Source organism: Nycticebus coucang, chromosome 5 (genome assembly GCF_027406575.1).
Source record: "Nycticebus coucang isolate mNycCou1 chromosome 5, mNycCou1.pri, whole genome shotgun sequence".
Lineage (NCBI taxonomy): Eukaryota > Metazoa > Chordata > Mammalia > Primates > Lorisidae > Nycticebus > Nycticebus coucang.
In genome coordinates this window covers 39,255,270-39,279,796 of record NC_069784.1, presented here as the reverse complement: position 1 = coordinate 39,279,796, position 24,527 = coordinate 39,255,270, and the positions used below count along the sequence as shown (strand labels likewise).

At 40.1% G+C, this 24,527-nt stretch overlaps 1 protein-coding gene and 1 non-coding gene across 5 annotated transcripts in view; both read left to right on the top strand.

Moving 5' to 3' along the window:
* The window catches only part of SORT1 (sortilin 1), a 103,046-nt gene that overhangs the window by 53,268 nt on the left and 25,251 nt on the right, over positions 1–24,527 (top strand). For 2 of the 4 annotated variants that reach the window (XM_053590497.1, XM_053590499.1), the window contains exons 7-11: positions 1,458–1,507; positions 2,820–2,947; positions 8,464–8,608; positions 9,716–9,871; positions 14,666–14,772. In XM_053590497.1, the coding sequence (XP_053446472.1) occupies positions 1,458–1,507; positions 2,820–2,947; positions 8,464–8,608; positions 9,716–9,871; positions 14,666–14,772 (586 nt within the window). Of the gene's footprint in view, positions 1–1,457; positions 1,508–2,816; positions 2,948–8,463; positions 8,609–9,715; positions 9,872–14,665; positions 14,773–24,527 lie in introns of all 4 variants that reach the window. The other 2 variants (XM_053590496.1, XM_053590498.1) reach the window with 1 other exon arrangement.
* Positions 956–1,040, top strand: LOC128587048 (small nucleolar RNA SNORD87). The gene has a single exon (XR_008380479.1). It is a non-coding gene; the product is annotated as a small nucleolar RNA SNORD87 (small nucleolar RNA).

Sequence of the window (24,527 nt, the reverse complement as noted above, 5' to 3'; positions counted from 1 at the left end):
AATTAATTAAAATATTAAATGTGTTGCTTAAATTAAATGGGCCTTTTCCGGAAATGCTCATGTAATGAGGTGATGAGGTTTTCACAGCACCAGTGCAACATGCCACATTTGCTTTTATTTTATGAATTGTGTTTGTACCTTATAAGCTCTTATCAGGAAGGGATTTTTAAGATAACAAAGTTATTAATAAATTGTTTTACTCCCGATGGCCCTAAAATATGTAGGGCATGTTTAAGTAAGATTATAGTAATTTTGATCATTAAAATTTATTTTCAAAGCTGAAAAATTATTTTAAAATGGTATTTCCTTTTCTATCCTATGTAGAGTGTTTTACTTTAGTAATATGTTTTTTTGCTTGACTGCTGATAAGTGTTTATAATCTTAAATCCTAAAAGAACATGCTCAAGCCCTGCAGCTTTTGCTGCTAGTAATCTATAAGGACCATCAGAATCTGAATCTAGCTCCCTGCAAACTCCCTTTCCAAGTTACATTTTAAATAATTCAGCGACTGACCTAGTTGTCTATTTGAGATGAAAGAACTAAATTATTTAGCTCATATAAAACATTGAACTGGATTCTGGGGGGAAACAATAAAGCCCAAAACTTAGTACCTGCCTTGAGAAGCCAATTAGCATAGTAGGAGGGATAAGGCACATAGTATGTAATTAAAATTGAAAATAGGAGAGAAGTGAGTGCTAAGTGCTGTGTAGAATGGCACAGTGCTCTGGAACAGGGTTTCTCAACATCAGCTCTAACGACATGACACGTGGGGCCAGGTAGTTCTTTCTTGTGGGAGGTCATCTATGCACCGCAAGAAGCCTGGCAGCACCCCTGGCTTGTACCCCTTCCATGCTAGTAACAACCCTTGCCCCCCTTGCTCCAGTTGTGACAACAAAAATTGTCTTCAGTGTCACATGTCCCCTGGGAGGCAGAATCGCCCTGGTTAAGAATCACTGCTCTACACAATGATGACTTAAATTTTTGTTGTTTACCCAGCTGAGGGTATCTTTGAAGAAATAATAAAAAATAATAATGAAAACAAAAAGTAAAAAAGAACCACTCTTCTAGAACTTTGCAGCAAAGAAGCCTTCCAGCTGGAGTGACAGGGACAGCTATGGGGAAGACCTAGATTTTAAGCTGGAGCGTAAGATTTGGTTACATGAGAGAAAAGCATTTAAAGGAGGAAACAGTCTGAGCAAATATAAGGGGCAAATCTGGAAAGTGAGTAGACCAGTATGACTGGCAGGAAGAAGTAGTGGGAAAATGCATGGAGCCAGGCCAAGGGGAGCTGGACTGACCGGCCGTGGAAGCACCAGAGCACAGCACCTGAGTGGAGCACAGAACCACTGCCTGTGGATGGTGCTCATTAGACTTGCCAGGAGCTTTGTGACAAACATGGACACAATCTGTTAGCGGTGTTAAACTTTTTCTTTTTCCCTGTTTTTGCCTCATTGTAGGGGATCAGAAAACACCATCTTTTTTACCACCTATGTGAATGGCTCTTGCAGTAAGTATATTTAGTCCTAGAAAAGAGCGTCTTGTGGCCATTATGGTACAGTGTTCTATGTTGTGTGAAGTGAAGTAGAAACATAAAAGATCCTTTTATTCTCTTGAAATTTTAATAGCTAAATAAAGTCGATAATGATTTTTAAAATCTTGGAAGGACAACCAAATTATTGCACTGTACACAAATCAAATAAAAGGTATGCTATACATAGAGGCAATATTCTTAATTTTAGCAGTGTATATAAAACAAATATTAGGCAATAAATAATAGCAAATTAAAATACATAGTGATTTCTGCAAGAAAGCATGGGTTATGTGTTTATTGGCAGAAGCCAGTGGATTTATAATCTGTGGTACAGTTTCAAAGCAAAAAGCAAAATCTTTCATTATTTTCAAAATTCATTCAGCAAACATTTGAGCACCTGCTCTATGCTAAACACTGTTCTAAAGATGGAGAGAATGAAACCCCCAAGTCCTTCTCTCATAAGACATAAATTCAGGTCAGGGTATTGGATTTTAAACAAGAAAACCAGAACTCAAACAAGACAACTTAGAATGAGAGCCAGGTGCAGTGACACATGCCTATAATGCCAGCTACTCAGGAGGCTGAGGCAGGAAGACTGCTTGAGTCCAGTAGTTCAAATCCGGCCTGGGCAACAAAGTGAGACCCTATCTCTAAAAGAAAAGAAAAAGAAAAAATAATTTTGAACTGTGCCATGAAGGAAGTAAGGCAGGAGTAAGTTGTGCCTATGATATTTTTATGCACCTATACTAGAATTCAGTAAACTCTGTCTTTCCATCCAACATAAAACTCCACAGCATGAAGCCTGGGTGCAGTGGCTCACGCCTGTAATCCTAGCCCGCTGGGAGACCAAAGCAGGTGGATTGCTTGAGCTCAGGAGTTCAAGACCAGCCTGAGCAAAGCAAGACCCTGTCTCAACTAAAAATAGAAAAACTAGCCAGGCATTATGGTGGGCACCTGTAATCCCAGCTACGCAAAGGCTGAGCACAAGATGATCGCTGGAGCCCAAGAGTTTGAGGTTGCTGTGACATCATGGCACTCTACCCTGGGTGACTGAGTAAGACTCTGTCTCAGAAAAAAAAAAAAAAAGAAAAGAAAACTTCACAATATAAAACTCAACTGTGAATTCCCTATAACTAATGCTATATCACATTTATATTATCCTTTTATCACCATGCATAGGATTAAAAATACTTTAGCTATAAAATTAAGAACAATTGTTAAGCAGCTGTTTTGAACTAGGCTCATGAGTAAGTGGAGTTTTAATTAATATTTTGTCTTGTTTAAGAAGCTGACCTTGGGGCTCTGGAATTACGGAGAACTTCAGACTTGGGAAAAAGCTTCAAAACTATTGGCGTGAAAATCTACTCATTTGGTCTTGGGGGACGTTTCCTTTTTGCCTCTGTGATGGCTGATAAGGTAGATATTTACCTCTTGCTTTGGAGCCTGGCATTTCTGTGAATACACGTATATGTCTTATATAGATCCCTTGTACTACCCAGTACTGTCAGAGTTTCTTGTCTCTTGCAAAATTTAATATCATTGTAAGGTTTGAGGGTGTGATTCTTTCTGCGGAGGCCGATCGACTGTGACAGACCATTCTGCACTTCCTATATCTTTTATGGGATATGTTGACTCAGTGTTTGGACTTTCCTCAAATGTGGACATCTGAAAAAGGCAATGTACTTGTGCTCATTCTTCAATAATAATAAAAATTTAAATGGGTAACTATTCAGAGCCTAAGAACATAGCTGTGAACCAAATAGATACATTCCCCCTCTCAGAGCTTATATTCAAGGAGGGAAGTAATAAATAATATTAAAGCTGTGAAGAAATCTAAAGAGGAAGGAAGTAGAAAGTGGCAGGAATCAGAGCAGTGGTCTTTTGGAAGGGATGGTTTGAGTGCGCTCTCTGAGACCAGTGTAGGAGGAGAGGAGGGTGAGGATACGGCAAGCACTGGAGAGCTTCAGGATGGAGCACACTCAGCCCGTTGAAGAAAAGGGAAGGATAGCGTGGCGGGAACACAGACAGGAGTGGTCAGAAGTGAGGCCAGAGAGGGAGTCAGCAGCCAGACCTCTTAGGGCCTTTCTAGGTCACAATTAGGACTTTGGCTTTTGCTCTTCATATGTTGGGGAGATGTGAGGTTGTGAGCGGGGGAATGATGGGATTTGGCTTCTGTTTTGACAGAATAGATGTGCACAGAATAGCCTTCCAGGAACACACATGGAAGCAATGAGAGCAGCTGGGGACTCTCACAGTGGTCCAAGAAAAAGAGGTGGTAGCTTGGCCAAGCTGTTAGCAGTGGAGCGGGGGGGAGAAATGGTGAGCCTGTGGATGTATCTTTAAATGTATTGCTAATAGGACTTGCTGATGGATTAAATGTGGGTGTGACAAGATAAGCGAAATCAAGGGTTCCTTTAGAGCAGTGGTTCTCAACCTGTGGGTCATGACCCACAGGAACTGTATTAAAGGGTCTCACAGCATTAGGAAGGTTGAGAACCACTGCTTTAGAGACTTTGTCCTGAGTACCTGTCATATTCTGAGGTGACCAATACTATAGGAGGGACAGTTTGTGGGAGCAAAATCAAGAAGTCAGTTTTAGCTGTGAGATACCTGTTAGGTATCCAAATGGAAATGTAAGACGAGCATTTGGGTATATGCATTTCCCAAACCTATATGGTGTTTGAAGCCTTGTGACTAGATAGTATCTTGTGGAGAAATGAGGAGGTGGAGAAGGGGTGGGAGGACCAAGCAAGCCCCGAACACCCCAACACTGAAGAGTTGGGAAGAGAAGAATCCAGCAAAGAAGATGAGAGTGAGGAACCAGTGCGGGAGGCAGAAAGCAGGACCAGGCTGGGATAAGCTCCGTTAAATTCAATTCAGATGTTGAGTTAGATGAGTTCTGAGAATTACCCACAGGAGCTGGCAAAGGCTAGATTGTTGGTGACCTCAACCTTGCATTGGAGCGGTGAAGTTAAAGGCTGATGGGAGTAGCTTCTCCAGAGAGAACTGGAGATGGGGAAGCAGAAACGGTAAGCACAGATAACTCTCAGAACATTTTGTAATGATCCTCCCGGCAACCCAACAAGCGTAATACTGTTATCTTGATTTTATAGGGGAGGAAATTGAGTAACCCAGTGGTGGAAAACTGGTATAAACCAGACCACCACATTCCAGAGGTACCCTCTTTGTGGCCTATGCTATACTACCTACAAAATTAAAATTCTATGTGCTTTTGAACTCTAGTTTCTACCTATAACAATAAGATTAAAAGTAATTAGACATCTTAGTATAAGTTAAAGAATTTAAATGTATTTATCATTGAACTTTAAAGAATATTTAACCTAAGGAAGCCCTAAGATCAATTCTCATGCCCTGATGACTGTGTCTAGTAACTATTTTAAGCTACTTATCGAGAGTAAGTTTTAATTGTCTTCTTAACAGACTCCTTTTATAAGCCAAATACTCCCTGATCTGCTTCCTTCTAGTAATTTCTGACCCTTCTTGGCCCCCTTCTAGCCCATGCATGTTCCCTTCAGTATGACTATTCTGAGAGACTTCCTTAAAATGGAGTCATCTTCACTTCTCTTGTGACCTCCCAAGCATCGGTTTCATCTCCATTGTCTAGAACCTTAGTTATTTAAATATTTGGATAATGCCAGGACTGTCTCAAAGGGACTAAACTTTTATGCACAATCATCATTTTAAGAATTAACCTGACCAAGTGTACAAGTGTGAATGGCTACAAAGCCAACTTAATTATGGTCCCATCAGAGCCTTAGGTCTCCTGAATATCAGAGATTGGAGGATACCATCTTATAGGACTACGCCAGGATGAAGAAGTACATTGCCTGGCTGGAAGTCCTAGCCAGTAAGATCAGGCAAGAGAAAGATATCAAGAGTATGTATACACATGGGGACACAGGAGGTCAAACTTTCATTCTTTGTTGATGAAATGATCTTATACGTAGAAAACCCCAGAGAGTCAACCACGAAACCCCTGGAAGTGATCAAGAAATGCAGTAACAGGCAGCGCCTGTGGCTCAAAGGAGTAGGGCGCCCGTCCCATATGCCGGAGGTGGCAGGTTCAAGCCCAGCCCTGGCCAACAAAAAAAAAAAAAGAAAAAGAAATACAGTAACATCTTGAAATATAAAATCAATGTCCACTAATCAGTAGCCTTCATATATGTCTGTAACAGTCAAGCTGAGTACCAAATCAAAGTCACAGTACTCTTCTCAGTAGCTTCAAGGAAAATAAAATACCTAGGATGTGAAGAAGCTATACAGAGAGAACTATGACACCCTGAGAAAAGAAATAACAGGAAGATATTGACAAATGATAAATAGTCCATGCTCATGTCTGAGAAGAATCACTAATGTTAAAATGTCTATATTACCCAAAGTGATCTAGAGATTTACTGCAGCTCCCATTAAAACATCACCATTATATTCTGAAGAACTTGAAAAAATAATTATTTGATTTATATGGAACCAGAAAAAATGCCCGAATAGCCTATGCAATTTTGTGAAATAAAAACAAATCTTAAAAGCATCACATTACTAGATTTCAGGTTATACTACAAGTCTATAGTGATCAAGATAGCATGGTACTGGCATAAAAATAAAGACATAGATCTCAGAATTGAGACCCTAGAGATGAAACCAGCCTCATATCACCATCTGATCTTGGACAAACCAAACCAAACCAAAGCATACACTGGATAAAAGAATGCCTATTTAATAAGTAGTGCTGGAAGAACTGGTTAGCCACCTGTAAAAGACTGAAACTGACCTGCATCTCTCACCATTTACAAAAATTAACTCATGCTGGATAAAAAAATTTAAATCCAAGACAAACAACAAAAACCCTAGAGGAAAGTGTGGGAAAAACTTTATGTTTTGTATGTCTTGGGAAAGAATTCATGGAGAAGACCCCATTGGCGACAGCAGCAAGAACAAAAATAAATAAATGAGACCTGACCAGGTTTAAAAGCTTCTCACAGCTGAGGACACAATCAACAAAGTAAATAGACACTCTTCAGAATGGGAGAAGAGGTTCACATGTTAACAATTCGACAAAGAACTAGTGACCAGAATATACAAAGAACTCAAGCAAATCAACAAGGAAAAAGCAAACAATCCCATCAATCAATGGGCAAGTGACATGAACAGAACCTTTTCCCCAAAAGACAGATGAATGGCTAACAAACATTTGAAAATATATTCATCGTCCCTAATCATCAGAGAAATGCAAATCAAAACCACCCTGAGATATCACCTAATCCCCATTGAAAATGGCCCATATCACAAAGTCTCAAAGCTGCAGATGCTGGTGTGGATGTGAAGAGAAAGACACACTTTATACTGCGGGTGGGACCGCAAACTATGGAAGTATGGAGAATCCTCACAGAGCTCAAATTAGACCTCCCATTTGATCCTGGAATCCCATTACTAGGCATCTACCCAGAAGAAAAAAATCATTTTATCAAGGGTCATTTGCACTCAAATGTTTATAGCAGCTCAGTTCACACTTGCAAAGATGTGGAAAGAGCATGAGTGCCCATCAACCATGGATGAATTGATAAACATGGTATATGTATACCACGGATATTATTTAGCCATTAAAAGATGGAAACTTTAACATCGTTAGTATTTACCTGGATGGAGTTGGAGAACATTCTCCTAAGTAAAGTATCTCAAGAGTGGAAAAACAGGCATCCCGTGTATTCAGTACTAATCTGAAAATAGTAGATGAATACAGGCCCACAAGAGAGCAAAACACAATTAAATTCAAGAATGGGGAGGAGTGGGCTTGGGAAGTTCCCACCTAATGAGTACAGTGTAAGGGTATACCCTTACATATATGGCACACTCCCTAGGTGAAGGACTCAACTACAATTCAGACTTTTTTTTTTGTTTGTTTTTGAGACAGAGCCTCACTATGTTGCCCTCAGTAGAGTGCTGTGGCGTCACAGCTCACAGCAACCTCAGACTCTCGGACTTGAGAGATTCTCTTGCCTCAGCCTCCAGAGTAGCTGGGACTACAGGTGCCGGCCACAATGCTTGGCTTTTAAATAGCCGGGTGTTGTGGCGGGCGCCTGTAGTCCCAGCTACTCGGGAGGCTGAGGCAAGAGAATCATGTAAGCCCAAGAGCTGGAGGTTGCTGTCAGCCGTGTGACGCGATGGCACTCTACTGAGGGCGGTAAAGTGAGACTCTGTCTCTACAAAAACAAAACAAAACAAAACAAAAAACACAATGCTTGCCTTTTTTTTGTTGCAGTTGTCATTGTCGTTTAGCTAGCCCGAGCTGGGTTCGAACCCACCAGCCTCAGTGCATATGGCCGATGCTATAACCACTATGCTGTAGGCCGTGAGCCTGCAATGCAGACTTTTGACTTTACCTTACAGACACAAATAATGTAACCTAATTGTATGTACCCTCATGCTTACTCAAAATTAAAAAAAAAAAAAGTACATTGCCTGGAACTTTGCTAGCGATTAGAAATAGCTTTGGTAGGGCGGCACCTGTGGCTCAGTCGGTAAGGCGCCGGCCCCATATACCGAGGGTGACGGGTTCAAACCCAGCCCCAGCCAAACTGCAACCAAAAAATAGCTGGGCGTTGTGGCGGGTGCCTGTAGTCCCAGCTACTCGGGAGGCTGAGGCAAGAGAATCGCTTAAGCCCAGGAGTTGGAGGTTGCTGTGAGCTGTGTGAGGCCACGGCACTCTACCGAGGGCCATAAAGTGAAACTCTGTCTCTACAAAAAAAAAAAAAAAAAGAAATAGCTTTGGTAATTAATACTATGACCTTTCATTTATAGCAATTGTACCCAGAGGGGAAATGAATGGCAATAATTATGTAAAATGTTCCTGTTCTTATCTCTGAACATGGCATCTTGGCAGAAAATTAAAAAGAAAATATTGGCATTTGTTCTAGGATACAACAAGAAGGATCCATGTATCAACAGATCAAGGGGATACCTGGAGCATGGCCCAGCTCCCCTCTGTGGGGCAGGAACAGTTCTATTCTATTCTGGCAGCTAATGATGACATGGTGTTCATGCATGTAGATGAACCTGGAGGTAAGAGCTTTTTAGTGGCTCACTCTTTTCTTTTGAGACAATGTCTCTCACTTGGTCACCCTGGGTAGAGTGCTATGGCATCATAGCTCACAGCAACCTCAAACTCCTGGGTTTAAGCGATCCTTTTGCCTTAGCCTTCCAAGTAGCTGGGACTACAGTCACCTGCCACAATGCCCAGCTATTTTTTAGGCACTAGTGTTTCACTCTTGCTCAGGCTGGTCTCGAACTCATGAGCTCTGGCAATCCACCCGCTTCGGCCTCCCAAGTGCTAAGATTACAGGCGTGAGCCACCGTGCCTAGCCTTTAGTGGTTCACTTTTAAATGCACAGAGATGTAAGCTTTGAGCCCTACTTTGAATAGCTTTCTTTTTTTACATGTTGATTTTTCCTCTTACCCCTAAAAATTATTAGTGTATTAGTGTCCTACAGATTACTCCATCCTAGAGATATATAGCTCCTGTTTAAAAGGCCACTTGTTTTGGTACACGCACATAGTTTATGTAAAGCATGTTCAAGTGTTACAGAACAGAGAGCTGCTCAACGAACAGTTTTGGAAGACTGGTACTGATTTGCAAACTCTCTCTTAACAAGTACAACCATGGAGAGCAAGAGTTGGGAAACTCTTTTAGCCATCTAATGAAATAATTTTGGAACTTATATTTTGTGTCTCTTCATTTCATTTTTCTAGTGATTAGTTTTTATAATATTTTACAAAAGCATCGGTTTATGACACATTGAAAATAAAAGAATGATCCTTCATCACAGGTAGTCTGAGAAGTATTTTTGCTAGAGTACAAAGATTTAGAGATGTATAAAATATGAATCCAAATACAGTGCCTGTGCCACAAAAATATAACTGAAAAGAGCTTTTTTGTAGCATCTGATTAATTCATTTAGCAAACTTACATCTGCCGTACTCTAAGCACTAAGTTGGGTACTAGAATTAAAGACAGGCAGGAAAATCTTGGGTTCCAAACCTTGCTTAATAATCAGGGCTGAGTCTTCATCATGAATAGAGACAACTGGCTTCAGTCAGACTATTGTTAGACTATTGTTTCTCTCTGTTTCCTACCAAGACTTAGTGTTTTTGTTTGTTTGCCTATTTCAGATACTGGATTTGGCACAATCTTTACCTCAGATGATCGAGGCATTGTATATTCCAAGTCTTTGGACCGACATCTCTACACCACCACAGGTGGAGAGACAGACTTTACCAATGTGACCTCCCTCCGCGGAGTCTATATAACAAGTGTGCTCTCTGAAGGTGAGTCTCAGCGCGGCTGTTCTGCCCTGCTCCCTCAGCTGAGTGTGTTAGGATTCGAGGCTTTTAGGGAATCTGATTTTCCTGTCCCCACAATAATGTTGCTTGCCTAGCTAATACGCCTACCCATATAAATTCTAGCTCCCTGTTTTAAATAAGTTAGAGTAAATAGAACTGGGAGAGAGCAAAGTAGTAGCAGATAGAAAAATATTTTGAGTCTCTGTTGTTTAGGTTATAAAATGAGTCTTCTATATGGGAGGTGGAGGCCCCAGCAACGAGCCTAAGTTTAGACTACTTCCGCTTTTCCTTTTGTAGAGGACAGAGCAATAGCCTGCAAGGTTCTTCCTGTGTTCTACTCATTGGCTTTACAAAGCTCTTAGTAAAAGGCCCAGTTATACAGATAAATACATGAGTCTCAAGTACAAAGACTCTTAAATTTTATTTTATCTTATTTTATTTTATTTATGTATTTATTTTTTGGTAAGAGGCAGGGGCTGTTTGTTTTTCATTTGTTAAGTCCTTGCAATTGCTTACAAGGTCCTAAGAGACGCTGACTCCCTATGTCCTCCCTAACTCACCTGCAACTCCTATTCGATTTGCTCTACTCCCATCACACTGCCAGTTCTTAGCTCACAGTGTACACACATGGATGGATTAGAGATTTGCACTGACAGTTCTCTCTCTTTCCCCAGATAGCTAAAAGACTGTTTTCCTCCTTTGAGTCTGCTCCTGTGTTACTTTCTGAATCAGACCTGCTCTGCCTATCCCATTCTAAATTCCGACCTGCTTTCCCCTTCTCACACATGTACTCCCAGTCTACCTTTAGCTGAACAAGTTTTTTCCATAGCACTTATTTTTAACATGTAATTTACTTACTATTAGGTCTTTAAATATGAAATGTCAAATTTCAGATCAAAAGTTTAGTTTGTTATCTCTCAAAGAAAAGCAGCATATATAATCTAAGTATGCCCCTAATCGACATAGTTTTGCCATCTTAACAGTAGCTTGTCTATGCCAGCAGTGAAGAAGCCTGGAGAACAAGTGGCAGTGACATTGCAAAAAGCATTTTCCAAAGATTGTTGTAAATTGAATATTTTTCCTTGCAAGAAGTGGTCCAAAGCCTGGAAGAAGTAGTAGATAGTTGATGCAAGTTCTGGTGATACAGTGGGTGACAGAGAGTTTTCAAATCCAGCTTTTATAGTTTGAGCAGCATTGGCCAGCGTTGTCTTGGCCTATCTTTATTGACCATTCTCGGCTGGTAATTGTAAGCATCCTATTGTGTTGTGCAGTTGGTTGCAGTAGACATCTGCTGTAATCGACTGAGTAGGTTTCATGAAGCTGTAGTGGATAATACCAGCACAGGACCACCAAACACACATCATTAGTTTTCTTTGCTGACTGTTTGGTTTTCGACTGTGTTTTGGCGTTTCATCTTTATCCAACCATTGCACCAAACACTTGCAAATGTCCAAAAGAATCCATTTTTCATCACACATAACAATATGATATAGAATGGCTTGGTTTTATGTTGTGACAACAAAGAAAGGCAAGCTTTGAGATGATTTCTCTTCTGACGCTCATTTAATTCATGCAGAGCCCATCTATCCAGCTTATTTACCATGCTAATTTGTTTCAAATGGTCCAATATTGTTAGAATAGTAATGTCCAATCTTGCTGCTAATTCACATGTAGGCTGGGATGCATTTGCTTCCATTACAGCTTTCAGGATGTAGCTTGGCCTCGGGATGCCCATGTGGCTTATTTTCAAGATTAAAATCAGGTCAGGCATGGTGGCCCACACCTGTAATGCTAGCACTCTTGGGAGGCCAAGGCAGGTGGATTGCTTGAGCTAGGAGTTTGAGACCAGCCTGAGCAAGAGTGAGACTCTGCCTCTACTAAAAATAATGAAAAATAGAGTAGCCGAGCACTTGTGGTAGATGCCTAATAGTCCCAGCTACTCAGGAGGCTGGGGCAAGAGGATTGCTTGAACCCAGGAGTTTGAGGTTGCTGTGAGCTCTAATGACACCATGGCAGTCTAGCCTGGGGCAACAGAGTGAGACCTTTTTTTTTTTTTTGCAGTTTTTGACGGGGGCTGGGTTTGAACCCGCCACCTCCAGTATATGGGGCCAGCGCCCTACTCCTTTGAGCCACAGGCGCTGCCCTCTTTCTCTAAAAAAAAAAAATATATATATATATATTTTATATATATATAATATAAATATATATTTAATATATATTTATATATATTAAATATATTTATATATATAATAAATATATATATTTAATATATATATATTAAAATCACTGGAACAGAACTTCTCAAACCATCAGTGTACTATGTACTCATTAGCCACATCCTTCTCAAACACTTCATTCCTATTTTGAGCTGTTTGCACTGCACTAGTTTCATGAAAATACATTTGAAAATAACATTTTTTGACTCGTCTGTGATTTCACAAAAATTGCTGTAAAATATCACAAGCCAAAACATATGTTTGAAAAAATAAGGATGTACCTTTAATATAAAAAAACCTAAGAAGTATATCAATGTGCAATGTCAGAGATATCAAATGTCAAACTTAGTACTTAAGGAAATTGGACATTTCTTACTTAATAGCCTAACATGTCTAGTGTTTTTTTTACCCTACCAGAATGTATATTTCACAAAATTTTTTTGTCTATTTGTTACTGATAACAGTTCCAAAGGTTTAAAAGGGTTTTCACATAGTGGGCACTCGATAAATGTTTGTTTAATAAATGGATTTTTTTCATTTACTTTCTTGTTTGGTTTACTTGGAAAACTCAAAGCATGTTTTCTTTAAATCTGCAACAGTTTATGTCATTGAAAATAGGGAATGAGAGGCCGGGCATAGTGGCTCACACCTGTAATCCTAGTACTCTGGGAGGCCCAAGATGGTGGATTGCTTGAGCTCAGGAGTTGGGAACCAGCCTGAGCCAGAGTGAGACCCCATCTCTAAAACTGGCTGGGAATTGTGTTGGACTCCTGTAGTCCCAGATACTTGGGAGACCGAGGCAAGAGGATCACTTGAGCCCAGGGAGTTTGAAGTTGCCGTGAACTATGACAGCATTCTACCAAAAGTGACCAAGTGAGACCCTATCTCAAAAAAAGAAGGAAGGAAGAAAATAGGGAATGGGAAAGAGACATAGGGGGAAAAAATGCGAATTTGGGCGGCACCTGTGGCTCAGTGAGTAGGGCACCAGCCCCATATACTGAGGGTGGCTGGTTCAAACCCAGCCCCAGCCAAACTGCAACAACAAAAAAAATAGCCAGGCATTGTGGTGGGCACCTGTGGTCCCAGCTACTTGGGACGCTGAGGCAAGAGAATTGCCTAAGCCCAAGAGCTGAAGGTTGCTGTGAGCTGTGACACCATAGCACTCTACCAAGGGCGACAAAGTGAGACTCTTTTCTCTTAAAAAAAAATAAAAAAGAAAAGAAAAGGAAAAAAAGTAGATTTGGTGGCACATACCATTAGTCTCAGCTACTTAGAAGGCTGAGGTGATAGGATTACTTGATCCCAAGAGTTCAAGAACAGCCTGGGCAAAATACAGTGAGATCCATCTTTAAAAATGAAAGGAAAGCCGGGACAGTGCCTGTGGCTCAAAGGAATAGAGTACTGGCCCCATATACCAGAGGTGGCGGGTTCAAACCTGGCCCCGGCCAAAAAACTGCAAAAAAATAAAAGGAAAGCCCAAGAATATGGGGAAAGGGAATAAGGAGGGGAGGGGAGGAGGGAGGATGGGCAGAGGGAGGGTAATTGGTGGGACCACACCTAGGGTGCATCTTACAAGGGTACATGTGAAATTTACTAAATGTGGAATATAAATGTCTTAATACAATAACTAAGAAAATACTGTGAAGGCTATGTTAACCAGTTAGATGAAAATATTTCAAATTGTATATAAAACCAGCACATTGTACCCCACTATTGCATTAATGTACATAGCTACGATTTAATAAAACAAAAATAAAAAGAAAGAAAAAAAGGTATAAAAAAGATAGGATATGGGGTAGTGGAGAGACAATAATTAGGAATTATTAATCCAGAACTATGCACATTTATTCAAATCTTGAGAGTCCTTAAGAGAAGCCTGATATCATGGCATTGTCTGAGTAAAGATTAGGATGCCACCTTCCCATGGCAGATTTTACTTCCAAGGCAAGCAGGGAAGGAGAATGGACATCAGCCTATTTATGTGGGTAAGGAGTTAAGGGATCTTTTTTCAGGAATATCAGTCCTAGATGACTTCTGGAATTAATTGGCTCCTGTTCAGGTGGGAATCCTTCTTCAAATATCATATTTAAAGTGCTGCCCAGTTACTCACCAATGCTGAGCCATTTTGTTTTGGGTTTTTTTGTTGTTTTGTGCAGTTTTTTGCTTTTGAAAACTTACATTGGAATTTATTTCAGAACCTTCTCCAAGTCGAGACAGAATGCTGTTTGTGGTGAACTTTGCCTAGAGATTCTTTTTTTCTCCAATTGTTTTTTTTCCCTTGGGTTAATGTGAAAGTACTTACAGTTAGGTCACGTGATTTGCATTTGTAAGGTAAAGTCCAATGTCTGAGTTGTAGTTGAGTTCTTCACCCAGGAAGTGTGCCATATACGCCCCTACTCTGTACCCAATAGACTTGGGCCACTTTGTGAGGTGATAGCTTGTGGAACTCTGGAGTTAGAATGGTGTTACGTGGTCGCAGTTAGGAGCGAGTTATGCATTGATAAACTGAATTTAATTAGGTGCTTCCACTGTATCCAACTTAATGTCTTTTTTCCCTACTCAGACAATTCTATCCAGACCATGATCACTTTTGACCAAGGAGGAAGGTGGAAGCACCTGAGGAAACCTGAAGGCAGTGAGTGCGATGCCACAGCCAAAAACAAAAACGAGGTTTGTTTGCTCCTGTTGTCATCAAATGTGCCTGGAGCAAAGCAGACTTGCTGTTCTGCTCTGATCAGTGCCAGGCTTTTGAATGATGAGGTTTTGTACTTGATTCTGATCCACAGGTTGAGATGGAAAGTTTGGAAACGAGAACAACTAATTTAGACTTTAGGAACTGGAGGAATGGTCACAATACTGTGGATTACTTCTTGTTTGGAGTAACAATTTGTGTCTTACTAAACTGAATGAAAACGGGATGGACAAAAGAGCTAGTGATTAGCTAGGGGTCAGCGTGGCAGCTATAAGACTTTAGAAATTCTGTGAGAAGCTGCAGACCAGCTCTTCATAAGCGATGCAAGGCAGTGCTAGTCAGGAACAAGAGGAAGAGCATCCAGCCCCCTTTCCCCGCCGCCAGGGCTCCCACTGACAGGGGTGGTGATCTGGTCAGTGCATAGGAAAGCAGAGGCAACCCTCTCTCAGGAGAGACTGGGAACTGTGTCACTGTAGGAGATCTCAGATGCCAGGAATGACTGGCCTTGACAGACAACCTTTTAATCTGCCTCTTAACAAAAATTCAAGAAAAGCTTGGGGGAACACTGGGAATGTCCAAAAAATGTCCTTCAGTGCTGGTGGTCCCTGAGCTCTCTTCAGGATACCTGCTGCTGATATGGGGGCTGTTTTTCTAAACTGGGTTTTCTGTTTTGCCCTGAGACCTCAGATGGTAAATGTAAAGTGCGCTACATCACCCCAGCACACTCTCCTCTTCTTATTCTCATCCGTGCTATTGGGTCAGTCTCTGCCGCCTTATCCCTTTCTCCAGCCCCCACCTTGTGGGGGCAGGTTCAGGCTCCCTACACCTCTCCCTCCCTGCATCTGGCATGCTTCCCCTCTGCCTAGGGGTAGTCCGTGGTCTGACCAGGTGACGGGAGCTTCTCCTGCAGGGCTGTCCTCTGCTTTTCCATTGTCATTGCCAACTGACCACTGACACACCCCTTGCTGTAACCCACTATTGCCTAAACATCCTGTGGCTTTCCCCATGTTATTTTCTTGGGAAGAGTTGTGCCTGTCTTCCCTAATCCCAATTAATTAGGATTCATGGAAATTCTAACCATCCTCAGTGCTCATCCAGTTAGAATTAATCATTTTTTCATTTCATTAATAGTTTGCTTGAACCTCTTTTTTTTAATTATAGTAAAATATACATAAAATAATCACGCCTGTAATCCCAGCACTGTGGGAGGCTGAGGAGGGAGAATCGCTTGAGCTCAGGAGTTCGAGACCCGCCTGAGCGACAGTGAGACCCCGACTCATGAAAAAACTGGAAAAACCCAGCCGGGCGCCACGGCAAGCGCCTGTAATCCCAGCGGCTTCCAGAGGCTGAGGCAGCGGGGTGCCCGCAGCCCGAGTCTGAGGTTGTGGTGAGCTACCACGCCCACTGCACTCTGCTCAGGGGCATAGGGTGGGACCCTGTCTCAACAACAACAACAACAAAAAAAAATTTACCATTTTAACCATTTGGAATCTAGTTTCCTCTACTAGTTTCTGAAATATTTTTTCCACTCTATTGAGGCATAATTGGCAAGTAAAAATGTATAAAATATATTTATATATATTTACAGTGTGATGTTTTAATACATGTATATACTGTGAGATGATTACCACAATATCCATCACCTCACAGTTATCTTTTCTTTTTTTGTGTGGTAAGACTGTTTAGAATCCTCTTAGCAGATTTCAAGTATACAGTTCATTATTATGGACCGTAGTCAACATGTTGTACATTAGCTCTCCGGAGTTTATTCTTCCTGCATAACTGAAACTTTGTACCCTTTGTCCAACATCTCCGCCCCCTCTCCTCCCTCCACAACCCCCATCCTTGACAGCCACCATTCTACTCTCTGCATCTGTGAATTTGACATTTTTAGATTCCACATTTAAGTGAGATCGTGTAGTATTTGTCTTTCTGTGCCTGGCTTATTTTACTTAACCTAATGTCTCCCAGGCTTATTTATGTTGTCACAAATGACATGATTTCCTTCTTTTTTAATTTCAGATTAATATAAGGGTGCATGCAATTAAGTTATATTGTTTGTGTTTGTTAGGTAATGTCGGGGTTGTAGCTGAGTCCTTCACCTAGGAGGTATGCCATATACCCCTTCATTGTACCCATTACATGGAAGCTTACTAAGACCCCTCCCTCTTCCCCTTCTCTCCCCTTCTTGAATTTAACTTTGGTTTTCTCTCATGTGGGCCTATGGTTATTCATCTACTAGTTTCAAATTAGTATTGAGCACATAGGGTCTTGCTTTGCCATTCTTGTGATATTTTATTAAGGAGAATGTTCTCTAACTCCATCCAGGTAAATACTAAAGATGCAAAGTCTCTGTGGTTTTCATGGTTAAATAATATTCCATGGTATACGTATGCCACAGTTTATTAATCCATCCATGGTTGATGGGCACGTAGGCTCTTTCCACATCCTTGCAGTTGTAAATTGAGCTGCTGTAAACATTTGACTGCACACATCCTTATGATAAAATGATTTTTTTTTTCTTTTGGGTAGATAGCTAGTAATGGGATTACAGGATCAAATGGGAGGTCTACTCTTAGTTCTTTGAGGATTGTCCATGCTTCTTTCCAGAAAAGCTGTACTAGTGTGCAGTCCCACCAGCAGTGCCTTAGTGCCCCCCTCGCTCCACACCCACAGCAGCACGTCTTTGGACTTTGCGATGTGGGCCGTTCTCACTGGGGTTAGGTGATTTCTCAGGGTAGTTTGGATTTGCATTTCTCCTATGATTAGGGACAATGGGCATTTTTTCAAGTGTTTTTATTCATCTATATTTTTGGGAAAAAGTTCTGTTTGTGTCTCTTGCCTAGTGATTAATTGGGTTGTTTGCACTTTTCTTGCTGATGTGCTTGAGTTCTTTGTAAATTCTGGTTATTAGCCCTATGTCAGATTCATAACATGCAAATATCTTATCCCACTCTGAGTATTGTTTATTTGCTTTGTTTATTGTGTCCTTAGCTGTACAGAATCTTTTAAGCTGGATCAGGTCCTATTTATTTATTTTTGTTGCTGACATGGCCAGTGGGGTCTTCTCCATAAAATCTTTCCCCAGGTTAATAATTTTTCCCACACTTTCTTCTAGAGTTTTTGTCATTTCATGTCTTAGATTTAAATGTTTTATCCAGTGTGAGATAATTTTGGCACATAGTGAGAGGTGCAGGTCTAGCTTCAGTTTTTTACATGTGGCTAACCAGTTCTCCCAGCACCATTTATTAAATAGGAATGCTTTTCCCCTGTATCTGCTTTTGTTTGGTTTATCGAAAATCAGATGGCAATATGAGGCTGGTTTCAGCTCTAGGTTCTCTCTTCTGTTCTGTAGACCTGTGTCTCTTTTTTATGCCAATATCATGCTGTTTTGATCACTGCAGACTTGTAGTATAACTTGAAGTCTAGTAACGTGATGCTTCCAGATTTGTTTTTATTTCTTAGAATTGTGTTGGCTCTTCCAGGTTTGATTTCCTTCTTCTCTTAAGATAGAGCAGTATTCCTGTGTGTGTATATATACTACAATTTCTTTATCCATTCGTTCATCTATGGGCACTTAGGTTGATTCCATATCTGGCTCTTGTAAGTAGTGCTGCAGTACATAGGAGTACAGATATCTCTTTCACATAGTGATTTAATTTTCTTTGGTTATAAACTTGGAAAGAAGATTAGTTAACTGGTGATTAGTCAGGGGTCAGCATGGAAGCTATGAGACTTGAGAAATTCTACAAGAAGCCATAGACAGCTGGGTATGGTGGCTCATGCATGTAATCCTAGCACTCTGGGACACCGAGGCGGGTGGATTGCCTGAGCTCACAGGTTTGAGACCAGCCTGAGCAAGAGAGAGACCCTGTCTCTGAAAAATAGCGGGGTGTTGTGGCGGACGCCTATAGTCCCAGCTACTTGGGAGGCAGAGGCAAGAAAATTGCTTAAGCCCAAGAGTTTGTGGTTGCTGTGAGCGGTGACACCATAGCACTCTACTGACAAAGTGAGACTTTGCCTCTAAAAAAAGAAGAAGCCATAGACCAGCCAATCATAAGCAATTCAAATAACTTTTATATTTTTAGGAAACTCCATAGTGTTTTGCATAATGGCTATATCAATTTACATTCCCACCGACAGTTTACAGCATGTACAGGTTCCCTTTTCTCCTGTCCTCACCAATACTTACCTTTTGTCTTTGATAATAGCCATTCTAACAGATGTGAGATGACAGCTTATTGTGGGTTTTATTTGTATTTCCCTTGTGTTTAATGGTGTTGAGTATTTTTTCATATACCCATTGGCTAATTTGTTTGTTTTCTGAGAAATATCTATTCAGGTCTTTTGTCCAAGGTACTTTTTTTTTTTTTTTCCTCGTCAGAGTTTGTTTTCTTGCTGTTGAGTTGTTGAGATGTATGGTGAGCAGGTATCTTCTCCCATTCCATAGATTGTCTCTCTTCATTCTTGATGCCTCCTTTACTTTGCAGAAGCTTTTTAGTTTGATGCAATTCCATTGGTCTATTTTTGCTTTTCGTTGCCTGTGCTTTGGGGGTTATATCCAAAAAAATCATCACCCAGACCAATGTCAAGAAGTTCTCTTATGTTTTCTTCTAGTAGTTTTAGTTTTCGGATCTTACTTTGAAATCTATAATCCATTTTGAGTCAACTTTTGTATATGATATGAAATAAAGTTTCAATTTATTGCTTTGCATGTGGATATTCCCAGCATCACTTACTTAAGAGGCTATCTTTCTCCCATTGTGTGTTCTTGGTACCTTTGGTAAAGATCAGTTGGCCATAAATGCATAGACTTCTTTTTTTTTGTTTTTTTTTGTTTTTTTTGGGGTTTTTTTTTTTTTGGCCGGGGCTAGGTTTGAACCCGCCACCTCCGGCATATGGGACCGGCACCCTACTCCTTGAGCCACAGGTGCCACCCAATGCATAGACTTCTTTATAGGCTCTCTATTCTGTTCCTTTAGTCTGTGCATGTTTTTATGTCAGCATCATGACCTACTTTGATTACAGTAGCTTTGTAGGGTATTTTAAAATCCAGTGATGTGATGCCTAGAGCTTTGTTCTTTTTGTTCTAGTATTGCTTCGGTTGTTCAAGGATTTTTGTGGTTCCAGATGAATTTTAGGATTATTTTCTATTTCTGTAAAAAATACCATTGGAATTTTAATAGGCATCACACTGAATCTATAGATCACTTTGAGTAGTAAGAGCATTTTAACAAGATTAATTTTTCCAATTTATGAACATGGAATATGCTAACCATTTATTTTTGTCTTCAATTTCTTTCATCAATGTTTTATGGCCTTTAACATACAAATCTTTTACCTTCAATCTTTAAATTTACTCCTACATATTTTCTATGCTACTGTAAGTGGAATTTTCTTGCTTTTTGTCTAGATAGTTCATTATTAGTGTATTGTGCATTTTTATATGTGTTTTTTTTTTCAAGCATGAAATAAAGTTTATTGAGAAAGCTTTATATCCAGGCATGGTGGCTCATGTCTGTTATCCTAGCACTCTGGGAGGCCAAGGCAGGTGGATTGCCTGACCTCAGAAGTTTGAGACCAGCCTGAGCAAGAGAAAGACCCTGTCTCTACTAAAAATAGAAAAAGGTAGCTGGGCATTATGGTGGGTGCCTATAGTCCTAGCTACTTGGGAGGCTGAGGCAAGAGGCTTGCTTGAACCCAAGAGTTTGAGGTTGCTGTGAACTATGACCCACAGCACTCTACCCAGGGTGACTGAGTGAGACTCAAAGGAAAAAAAAAACAAAAAACAGGTTTATAGAACAAGATGCATTCACCATAGACAATGAATGGGTCCCCTTATCTTGACAGAAAAGACTCTACGTGTTGATTTTTATATCCTGCAATTTTACTGAATTCGTATAGTAGTTCTAACAGGATTTTTAATGGAATCTTTAGGGATTTCTATATATCATGTCGTCTATAAACATGTTGTCTATAAACCTTTTGGAAAAGGTTTGGGTTCCTTATATTTATTTATTTTTTTCTTGCCTTATTTCTCTGGCTAGGTTGTCTACCACTTTGTTGCATTAAAGTGATGAGAGTAGGCATCCTTTTCTTTCTCCTGATCTTAGAGCAAAATCTTTCAGCTTTTCACCATTGAGTATGATGTTAGCTGTGAGCTTGTCATATGGCCTTTATTGTGTTGAGGTACATTCCTTCTGTACCTAATTTGTTGAGAGTTTGTATTATGAAAGGATATTGAATTTTAGCAAATGCATTTTATACATCTATTGATGGTTTTCATTTTTCATTCTGTTAATTTGGCTTATCACATTTATTGATTTGCCTGTGTTAAACCATCCTTGCATGCCAAAGATAAATCCTACTCAGTCATAATGTATAATCATTTTAATGTGCTGTCAAATTCAGTTTGCTAGTATTTGAGGATTTTTGCGTCTTTGTTCATCAGAGATATTGGCCTATAATTTTTCTTGTAGTATTTTTGTCTGTTTTTGATTTTAGGGTAATCCTAGTCTCACGAAATGAATTTGGAAGTGTTCTGTCCTCTTCAAGTTTTGAAAGAGTTTGAGAAAGATTGGTATTTATTCTCCTTTAAAGAATGTTGGTAGAGGCTTGGCACCTGTAGCTCAAACAGCTAAGGCACCGGCCACATACATCCAGAGCTGGTAGGTTCAAATCCAGCCAGGGCCTGCCAAACAACAATGACAACTACAACCAAAAAATAGCCAGGTGTTGTGGAAGGCGCCTGTAGTCTCAGCTACATGGGAGGCTGAGGCAAGAGAATTGCATAAGCCCAGGAGTTGGAAGTTGCTGTGAGCTGTGATGCCACAGCTTGAGGCTGTGTCCCACAAAAAAAAAGAATGTTGGTAGAATTTACCAGTAAATCCATCAAGTCCTAAACTTTTTTTTGTTAGAAGGAGGTTTGTGATTACTGAGTCAATCTCACTTAATCATTCAGATTTTCTGTTTCTTCATGGTTCGATTTTAGTAGGTTGTATATGTTTAGAAATTTTATCCATTTTTCTGGACTATCTAATTTGTTGGTGTATAACTATTCTTAGTAATCTCTCATGATTCCTTGAATTTCTGTGCTATCACTTTTAATGTCTCCTCTTTCCTTTGTGATTTTATTTGAATCTTCTCTTTTTTCCTTTAACTAAAAGTTTGTTATTTTTTTTTTTTATTATTGTTGGGGATTCATTGAGGGTACAATAAGCCAGGTAATTTTTTCATCTTTAAAAAAAATCCCATTCTTAGTTTCTTTTTATTTATTTATTTATTTATTGTTGGGGATTCATTGAGGGTACAATAAGCCAGGTTACACTGATTGCATTTTTTAGGTAAAGTCCCTCTTGCAATCATGTCTTGCCCCCAGAAGTTGTGGCACACACCAAGGCCCCACCCCCCTTCCTCCTTCCCTCTCTCTGCTCTTCTTTTCCCCACCCCTCCCTCCTCTTTCTCTCTCTGCTCTCCCCTTCCCCCACCCCCACCATGACCTTAGTTGTCATTAATTGTACTCATATCAAAATTGAGTACATAGGATTCATGCTTCTCCATTCTTGTGATGCTTTACTAAGAATAATGTCTTCCACGTCCATCCAGGTTAATACAAAGGATGTAAAGTCTCCATTTTTTTTAATGGCCGAATAGTATTCCATGGTATACATGTACCACAGCTTGTTAATCCATTCCTGGGTTGGTGGGCATTTAGGCTGTTTCCACATTTTGGTGATTGTAAATTGAGCTGCAATAAACAGTCTAATACAAGTGTCCTTATGATAAAAGGATTTTTTTTCCTTCTGGGTAGATGCCCAGTAATGGGATTGCAGGATCAAATGGGAAGTCTAGCTTGAGTGCTTTGAGGTTTCTCCATACTTCCTTCCAGAAAGGTTGTACTAGTTTGCAGTCCCACCAGGAGTGTTAAAGTGTTCCCTTCTCTATACATCCACGCCAGCATCTGCAGTTTTGAGATTTTGTGATGTGGGCCATTCTCACTGGGGTTAGATGGTATCTCAGGGTGGTTTTGATTTGCATTTCTCTAATATATAGGGATGATGAACATTTTTTCACGTTTGTTAGCCATTCGTCTGTCTTCTTTAGAGAAGGTTCTATTCATGTCTCTTGCCCATGGATATATGGGATTGTTGGCTTTTTTCATGTGGATTTAATTTGAGTTCTCTATAGATCTTAGTTATCAAGCTTTTGTCTGATTCAAAACATGCAAATATCCTTTCCTATTGTGTAGGTAGTCTATTTGCTTTGGTTGTTGTCTCCTTAGCTGTACAGAAGCTTTTCAGTTTAATGAAGTCCCATTTGTTTATTTTTGTTGTTGTTGCAATTGCCATGGCAGTCTTCTTCATGAAGTCTTTTCCCAGGCCAATATTGTCCAGTGTTTTTCCTATGCTTTCTTTGAGGATTTTTGTTGTTTCATGCCTTAAATTTAAGTCCTTTATCCATCTTGAATCAATTTTTGTGAGTGGGGAAAGGTTTGGGTCCAGTTTCAGTCTTTTACATTGTAGACATCCGGTTCTTCCAACACCATTTATTGAATAGGGAGTCTTTCCCCCAAGGTATGTTCTTGTTTGGTTTATCAAAGTAGGTGGTTGTAAGATGTTAGTTTCATTTCCTGGTTTTCTATTCGATTCCAAGCGTCTATGTCTCTATTTTTGTGTCAGTATCATGCTGTCTTGACCACTATGGCTTTGTAGTACAACCTAAAATCTGGTATGGTGATGCCCCTGCCTTTATTTTTGTTACTAAGAACTGCCTTAGCTATACGGGGTTTTTTTCTGGTTCCATACAAAACGCAGAATCATTTTTTCCAAATCTTGAACGTACGATGTTGGTATTTTAATAAGAATAGCATTGAATAGGTAGATTGCTTTGGGAAGTATAGACATTTTAACAATGTTGATTCTGCCCATCCATGAGCATGGTGGGTTCTTCCATTTGTTAAAATCCTCTGCTATTTCCTTTCTGAGGATTCACATTAATTGAGAATACTGATAAGCCTTTCAAGAGTCCAGTGGACATTTTTAATCCTTTTGCGACTGTGGAAGTTGGAATTTGATCAAAATTTTCTGGGTGGGTTTACTTTTCTGGTGGAGGATTGCGCTGGTCTTTATGGAGGATAGGTCTGAGAATATCCTGGAGAGCTGGTTTAGTTGTGGCAAATTCCTTCAACATGCAAATATCATTGAAGTATTTAATTTCTCCGTCATAAATGAAACTCAGTTTAGCTGGGTACAGGATCCTCAGTTGAAAGTTATTTTGTTTTAGGAGATTAAAAGTCGATGACCATCCTCTTCTAGCTTGAAAGGTTTCAGCAGAGAGATCTGCAGTTATTCTAATATTCTTGCCCTTGTAGGTGATGGTTTTCTTTCGTCTGGCTGCTTTCAGAATTTTCTCCTTCATATTAACTTTAGTGAAATTGATTATGATGTGTCTGGGGGATGTCTTATTTGGGTTGAGTGGTGCTGGGGTTCTGAAACTGTCTGCTATCTGAATTTCAGAATCTCTTGGCATATCTGGAAAGTTCTCCTTCATAATCTCGTGGAGAAGAGACTCTGTGCCTTGTGAAGCCACTTCATCGCTTTCAGGGATCCTTATAAGACGAATATTGATTTTTTTAAAATTATCCCAGAGCTCTCTGAGAGAGTGATGTGTCTTTGCCCTCCATTTCTCTTCCACTTTGAGAGTTTGGGAGCATTTGAAAGCTTTGTCTTCAATG